Below are 6,987 nucleotides of genomic sequence, written 5' to 3' on the forward strand. Positions count from 1 at the left end.
GGGCAGGGACAGGCAGGCCTGGGCACAGCTGGGGTCCATCTTCTAGCTGTCTCTGGGCCATCCCCTGGGGGTAGGGGTGAGTCCTGAAGCCCTTGCCCTGAAGGCAGAGCTCCAACCTGCCTTTTCTAATCTCCTGCCTCCCATCCTGCTCCCCGGCCAAGGCCTTATCACTCGGGCCCTCGCCGTTGTTGTTCAGAAGCAGCCGTAAGCCCGTCCGTTCCCGCCTTCGCATGGCCCTATCGCTCCCGCGGCTCTGCATGGAAGCTGGCCAGAGGGTGGGAGGTGGAGGGGGTTGGGTGGGGGACTCCTCTGAGGTCTCAGGAATGGGATGGGCATTGCCTGAGTACAGGGGGGCAAAGCATGGGGGTTAGGGAGCATGGAGGCATGGAAGATGCTCTCTGTCACGCTAGAGCCTTCAGGGATGTGGGGATGTGAACTATTATGGGGGCCAGGAGACACGCTCTGCCCCGGAGGGCTCTGCAGGGAAGCAAGGAGCTCTGGGGCGCTCAGGATGGTCCAGCGCTGCCACTCCCCACACCCACCTGGGACCAAGGGCAGGTCCCTTGGCCAATTTGGTCCTCAGATTCCTCCCCCACATCCCTGGCCCGTGGGGTCACTGACAGTGCTGGGCTGGGCGGCCCACTCCTCCGCACCTGGGGTTGGTGGACACCTGCCTCTTTTTCTGTATCCACAGTGAAACCTCAAGCCTCCGGGTGTGGTGGAGTGTGGGGTCCTCTTGGGCCTGAGCTCCCCCCTCCTCAGAGAGAGACAGCGCCTCCCTCCCTGGGGACCAGACTCTCGGTTGGGGCTGTGGACAAGGCACAGCCCTGCTCTGGCTGCAGCAGCTCTCAGCTTGCAATTGAGGTGTCCCCCTCCCCCCACTTGCTGCAGCCCCACAGCCAGACCCCCCTCTTCAGCGATAGGCACTCAGCACGGATGATGCACTCGTCAGTCCTGCAAGCCTGGGCGTCCCACCTTATAGGAAAGGAAATAGGCCCAGAGAGGTTAAGTGTTTGCCCCAAATTGTACAGGAGGTGAGCCAAGCTTCTGATTCCAAAACCGAAGCTCAGACTGCCTCTTTCGATGGCCTCTGAAGGTGGGTCCCACCAAGACTCAAGTCAGCTTTCTAGAAGTGGGGTCCACAGTATTTGACACGAGGAGACCTCTGCTCTTTCCTCCTCTGCTCCTGTGCAGCTCTGGAGATGCCAGTGGGAGTGGGTGGACCCTGGGACTTTCTAGAGGCTAAATGTACTGGTTTTCTGGCAAGGGAGGAGTGAGGGAGTTTAGGATTTGTAGCTGCCATTAAAAAGTACCACAAACTGGGGCTGGCCCGTGGCTCACTCGGTAGAGTGTGGTGCTGATAACACCAAGGCCCCGGGTTCGGATCCCATATGGGGATGGCCGGTTTGCTCACTGGCTGAGCGTGGTGCTGACAACACCAAGTCAAGGGTTAAGATCCCCTTACCGGTCATCTTTTAAAAAATAAATAAATAAATAAAAAAGTACCACAAACTGGGTGGCTTAAAAACAACAGAAATTTATTCTCTAACCGTTCTGGGGCCTAGAAATCCAAAATCAAGGTGTCAGCGGGGTTGGTTCCTTCTGGAGTCTCCGGGGAGTGTCTGTTTCATGCCTCTCTTACAGCTGCTGGTGGCTGCCACCATCCTTGGTATTTGTGACTCATAGAAGCATCACTGCAGTCTCCGCTTCTGTTATCTCGTGGTGTCCCCTCTGTGTGTGCCTACGTCTCCATGTTTGAATTTCTCTCTTCTAATATGACACTAGTCATACAGATTTAGATCCCACCCTAAACCACTATGACCTCATCATAAATTGAATCCATGTGCAGAACTCTGTTTCTGATAAGGTCACATCCAGTTTCCAGGTGGATGTGAACTTTGGGGGGACATTATTCGACCCAGTACAGTTGTTGTGTGATCTCAGGAGGAGGTTCTAAAATATGGGGGGATATTGTCCTCTTATCCCTGCTAACCGTTCCCACCCCTCTTACCTTGTAGGTGTGGGACACACGCTGAAAATGCCACGCTCCTTCCTGGTGAAGAGCAAGAAAGCTCACACCTACCACCAGCCCTGCGTGCAAGAGCACGACGTGGTCTGGCCTCCTGCCTTCGCGCCTGGTGAGTCAGAGCCCAGGCTGGCCTCCTGCTGTACCCGTGGCTCTGCCCTGTGTAATGGGGATGAAATGGCATCGAACTCTGGAAGCAGGAAGGTCTGGCCGGTTGGCTCAGCTGGTTAGAGCACAGCCTTGTAACACCAAGGTCAAGGGTTCAGATCTCCCTCTGGCCAGCTGCCAAAAAAAAAAAGATCAACTGCAAAAATCAATTGCAACAATGCACATGTGAAAAAACTGAAATTAACAAGTCTGGAAGCAGGAGCTCAGTAAATGTTGGTTGAGTGAATAAGTGAATGAATGAAAGGAGAGAGTGAATGAATGATACTCTCATCTCTTCTGACCCCTTGGGGTGATGACAGCATCAGAATTGGAGCTGGTGCTGTTACTGACATGTGGGGCCTAATAGGAGGTCCAAGCTGGGGCAGGAGTCGGGGTGCTCAGAAAACCCCAGACTGGCCCAAGAGTTCTCCCCAGGAGTCTCCTTCTGGCCTCCTCATCCCACCCATCCTGGTCAGATACCTTGAGTGTGGGCAGCCAGAAGCAGCGGTGAGTGGGTCTTTCCCTGGGCCCCCTCCTCCTGGAAGGGAGTACCCTCCCTCGCTCCCTCCAGGCTTCCCAGAAGCTGTAGCTGGTGACTCTGATGGTCTTGTTTCCCTGCAGTGGCCAGGGACCAGGTCCCGAGCAACAGCCCTGTCCTCAGCACGTTGTTCCCAAACCAGTGCCTGGACTGGACAGATCTCAAGCGGGAGCCAGAGTTGGAGCCGGACCAGAGCTTGAGCAGGATGACCTCAGCACCAAGTACCCAGCCGGGAACCCCAGCTGCTCCCCAGCGAGTGCCAAGGGGAGGGGGGCGTGAATGGGCTCCTGGAGCAGGGCCCCTTTGGGGTTGTGGAGTCAGGAAGGACTGACAAGGTCCTTTGGCTTCTGCTCGGACCCTCCTGTTCGGGGAGCTTGCTCCCGATGAGGGCTTCTGGCCAGAGAAGCAGCTGGGCAGGTCCATGCAGTGGGTGAGGTGGGCACTCTGGGGTGACGGGGGGGGTGCTTCTGGCTCAAAAAGCCGAGGAGCCACAGTGAGGACACAGATGCTCTGTAGCAGTAAACCTTCAGCATGAGGTTACTCAGGTGGTGGAGGGTGGTGGGAAGTGCGTGCCCCTACTTTTAAATGAGTCACCAGGCATGTGTCGTGCTTCTGGCTCAAAAAGCCGAGGAGCCGCAGTGAGGACACAGATGCTCTGTAGCAGTAAACCCTCAGCATGAGGTTACTCAGGTGGCGATGGGTGGTGGAGGGTGGTGGGAAGTGCGTGCCCCTACTTTTAAATGAGTCACCAGGCATGTGTCCCTATCTCCACAGAGGGCCCCATTGTGATGTCCCGACCCCAATATGGTGAATCCGACTCACCCCCATTCTACAAGCCCAGCTTCTCCTGGGACACCCTGGCCTCATCCTACAGCCACAGCTACCATCAGGCCCCCTCCACCATGCAGTCCGCCTTCCTGGAGCGCTCCGTCAGCCTGTATGGCAGCCCTCTGGTGCCCAGCACCGAGCCCCCCTTGGACTTCAGCCTCCACTACTCCCCAGGCATGGACGCATACCACTGCGTCAAGTGCAGCAAGGTGGGCAGTGGGGTGCGGGTGGCACGTGGGCCCTGTGCGGCCTCCCCTCTCCAGCACGCTGGCAGCTACGGGTATTCCAGCTGGTGTTCCCTGCACTGTGCATCTGGGGATCTGGGTGGGATCAAGGATCCAGAATTTCATCTTCATCACCATTCATTGAGCCCTGACTGTGTGCCCAGCCCTGTGCGAGGCACATGGCATGCATGAGTCCCAGAAGGCAGAGGAAGAGCTAAGGCTCACAGAGGCTGTCACTTGCCCAAGGTCACATGGCAAGCAGAGATATCAGAACCAGAATTCAAACCTGGCTTGGTGCTGCAACTCCTGGCTCTTAACTGCTAAGCTATTGAGCCTCTAGATGGGGCAAGGACGGGCCTTCCACATCCCCTCTCCCAGCTCCCATTTTATAGACAGGAAACTGAGCCACACAGAGGGAAAGGGACCTCCCCAGGACACACAGCACATGAGTAGCAGAACTGGCAATCCAGGGCTCCTTCTCTGTTTGCCCATCCTTGGAGCTGGCCGTGGGACCCCAGGCCTGTCTCCCTCCCTGCAGCCTCCACGGCCTCATGCTCTGCCCCTGCCCCAGGTGTTCTCCACTCCACATGGGCTCGAAGTGCATGTCCGACGCTCCCACAGCGGGACTCGGCCCTTCGCCTGTGATGTCTGCGGCAAAACCTTCGGCCACGCCGTCAGCCTGGAGCAGCACACACACGTCCACTCCCAGGTGGGCAGCTAGCCAAGAGCAGGACCCCAGCTCCCACTCCTGCTCTGTGCTTCCCTTGGGGAGCCTGGGGGCTGGGATGGGTCTCTCCCTCCTGCCCCTGACGGTGATACAGGTCTTTATCACCATTCATTGATGAGGTAGAGTGTCCCTACCACCCTGGTCTGTGTCTCCAACACCTGCCCTTACACTTCAGTCTCTGATCGACTGAGTTGGTTTCGTGTGCAATTGGAAGAGGATTTTGCCCTGTGGGGGGGATTTCGGGGGCAGCGATATGTCTGAGAGCCTCAGAAACAATCTCGCCCCGGGATGATCAGGGCGGGTGTCCTCAGCCGTGAGACCCTCAACTCTTGGAATCTTGGAGTTGGGCTTAAATGTTCATCTTATCCCACTCGACCCTGCCTGAGGCGGGGATCCCTTCCTTAGTGTTCCATTCCAGGGACAGCACCTGAAATTGACATGGGTCACTAACACCTGGGTAAAAATGTGAAGGATCAGGTGGGAAATGCAAGAATGACCACGAGAGCTTCCATTTGGGAGCACATGCCACGTGCCAGGTGCTGGCTCAGCTCTCTACCTCCAATCCTCCCAGTGACCCTTGGATGTCGTTCCTGTTGCTGTTCCAATGTACAGATGAGGAAACTGAGTCTCAGGGAGGTTAAATGACTTGCCTAAAATCATATGGCTACTAAGAGGCAGAAGCCAAATTTGGGCCTCAATAATCCAGACTCTTAACTAAACCACTGTGCATCCTATAACCACCCCTGCCTCAAGGAGCCCGCTCTGGGTTGATGGCCATGAAACCTCGATCCATCAGTCGATCAACAAACATTTATGGAGGCTTATTTTAAGTGGGGTACTGTGGAGGTTACAAAGAAAAATCCCACAGGTGTCTGGTCAGGCTCCAATCCTCAGTCCCACCTGGACGGCAGGAATGGGGTCCCTAGGTCCTCGAGGCCACCCCAACGGAGTGTCCTGTTCCTCAGGGGATCCCAGCCAGGTCCAGTCCTGCACCCAGCTTGGCAGTCCCAGGTCGCGAGTCCCCGCCTGCGCCTGACCCCCCGGGGCCTCGTTTCCTCCGGCAGGAGCGCAGCTTTGAGTGCCGGATGTGTGGCAAAGCCTTCAAGCGCTCGTCCACCCTGTCCACCCACCTGCTCATCCACTCGGACACGCGGCCCTACCCCTGCCAGTTCTGCGGCAAGCGCTTCCACCAGAAGTCAGACATGAAGAAGCACACGTACATCCACACTGGTGAGTGAGCCACCGGCCCCTCACCCAGCCTGTGTCCCCCAGAGCTAGGGGGACTGGGGGCCGCCCAGGCCGCCCACCGGGCCTCAGGACATCCCCACTGTGAGATGCATCAAAGACCCCCGGATTTAGGAGGGGATGGGATCTAGTGACAAACAGGAAGGCCGTGTGCTAGAGAAGGGCTGGCCTCCTGTGTTGCCTAAGTCACTAACACTGGAAGGAAACAGTAGATGGAAGACTAACAGGTGGATTGCTCATTCACACGCTCTTCCCTGTTAACCGAGGGCTTCTTTGGTGCCAAGCCCCGTGCCGGGTTCTGGGATGCACATATAAATGAGATGGACCTGGTCCCTGCCCTGACCAGCACACCATCCAGTGAGGGGTGAGGGGGATCTGGGTTCTGTCTACACCTGTCTCTCTTTTCCGATTACTTTCTAAAGTGAATGTGAGCTGGTCATGAGATAAAGCATCGTAAAGTTTTGGAGAACGAGTGTGGGCCAGGGTGGGGACGGCAGGCCTGGTGAGGATGCCCTGACCACACCCTTGCTGTGCTGCCCACCCCACCCACAGGTGAGAAGCCCCACAAGTGCCAGGTGTGTGGGAAGGCCTTCAGCCAGAGCTCCAACCTCATCACCCACAGCCGCAAGCACACAGGCTTCAAGCCCTTCAGCTGTGAGCTGTGCACCAAGGGCTTCCAGCGCAAGGTGGACTTGCGGCGGCACCGGGAGAGCCAGCACAGTCTCAAGTGAGGCTTCACCTGCTCCGGCTCCTAGCCAGTCTGCCCTGAGGCCCCATCACCTGGAGTCTAGCCCCACGAGCCCGGATCCCCAGTCTCCTGGAGGTAGCACTGGACAGGAGTCTTATGAATTTGCTGTGTGACCTCAGGCAAGTCACTTTCCTTTTCTGGATCAACGTTTTCTCCTGCAGCAAAGTGTGGGAGCTGCTCTGGGTCTTCCTGAGCTGCAGTTGTCTACAGGTGTGCCCAGGTGCCTTCCCCTTGCAGGGCCCAGAAAGCTAGAATGCCCCCAGGTGGACAGAGGTGGTAAGAATAGACCAGAGCTGGGACCCACAGAAACATCCTCCTCCTGCCGGCTGCCCACCTGGCTGGGATCTGGTCACCCTGGATTCTAGTCGTGTGGGCCTTTCTGGCTGCCACAGGTAGTCAGAGCTGCCTCCTGAGCTGCCACCCCATGCTTCAGCCACATGTGCTGGCTGCCCCACCTCTGGCCAGCACTCCGCTGGCCACTGGGATTCCAGTTCTACGATCAGG

At 57.2% G+C, this 6,987-nt stretch overlaps 1 protein-coding gene across 2 annotated transcripts; it reads left to right on the forward strand.

The window, feature by feature from the left end:
- The first annotated feature begins 2,038 nt into the window (after positions 1-2,038).
- GFI1B (growth factor independent 1B transcription repressor) lies at positions 2,039-6,466 on the forward strand. Of its 2 annotated transcripts, XM_008563737.1 has the most exons (6): positions 2,039-2,138; positions 2,795-2,932; positions 3,486-3,748; positions 4,335-4,472; positions 5,555-5,720; positions 6,288-6,466. In XM_008563737.1, the coding sequence occupies exons 1-6, from the start codon at positions 2,039-2,041 to the stop codon at positions 6,464-6,466; spliced, it is 984 nt and encodes a 327-aa protein (XP_008561959.1). The 2 variants fall into 2 exon arrangements, with proteins under 2 accessions (XP_008561959.1, XP_008561964.1); XM_008563742.1 differs by lacking the exon at positions 4,335-4,472.
- The last annotated feature ends 521 nt before the right edge of the window (positions 6,467-6,987 follow it).

This window comes from Galeopterus variegatus, unplaced genomic scaffold, assembly GCF_000696425.1.
Source record: "Galeopterus variegatus unplaced genomic scaffold, G_variegatus-3.0.2 Scaffold176, whole genome shotgun sequence".
In the NCBI taxonomy this organism is placed as follows: Eukaryota; Metazoa; Chordata; class Mammalia; order Dermoptera; family Cynocephalidae; genus Galeopterus; species Galeopterus variegatus.

What these genes read in the sequence shown, in the direction of transcription:
- GFI1B (XM_008563737.1), top strand. Translation starts at nt 2,039, where the DNA reads ATGCCACGCTCCTTCCTGGTGAAGAGCAAGAAAGCTCACACCTACCAC. An exon ending in CAGGATGACCTCAGCACCAA is followed by an intron (nt 2,933 to 3,485) that starts GTACCCAGCCGG and finishes CTATCTCCACAG; the next exon opens with AGGGCCCCATTGTGATGTCC. An exon ending in ACTGCGTCAAGTGCAGCAAG is followed by an intron (nt 3,749 to 4,334) that starts GTGGGCAGTGGG and finishes CCCCTGCCCCAG; the next exon opens with GTGTTCTCCACTCCACATGG.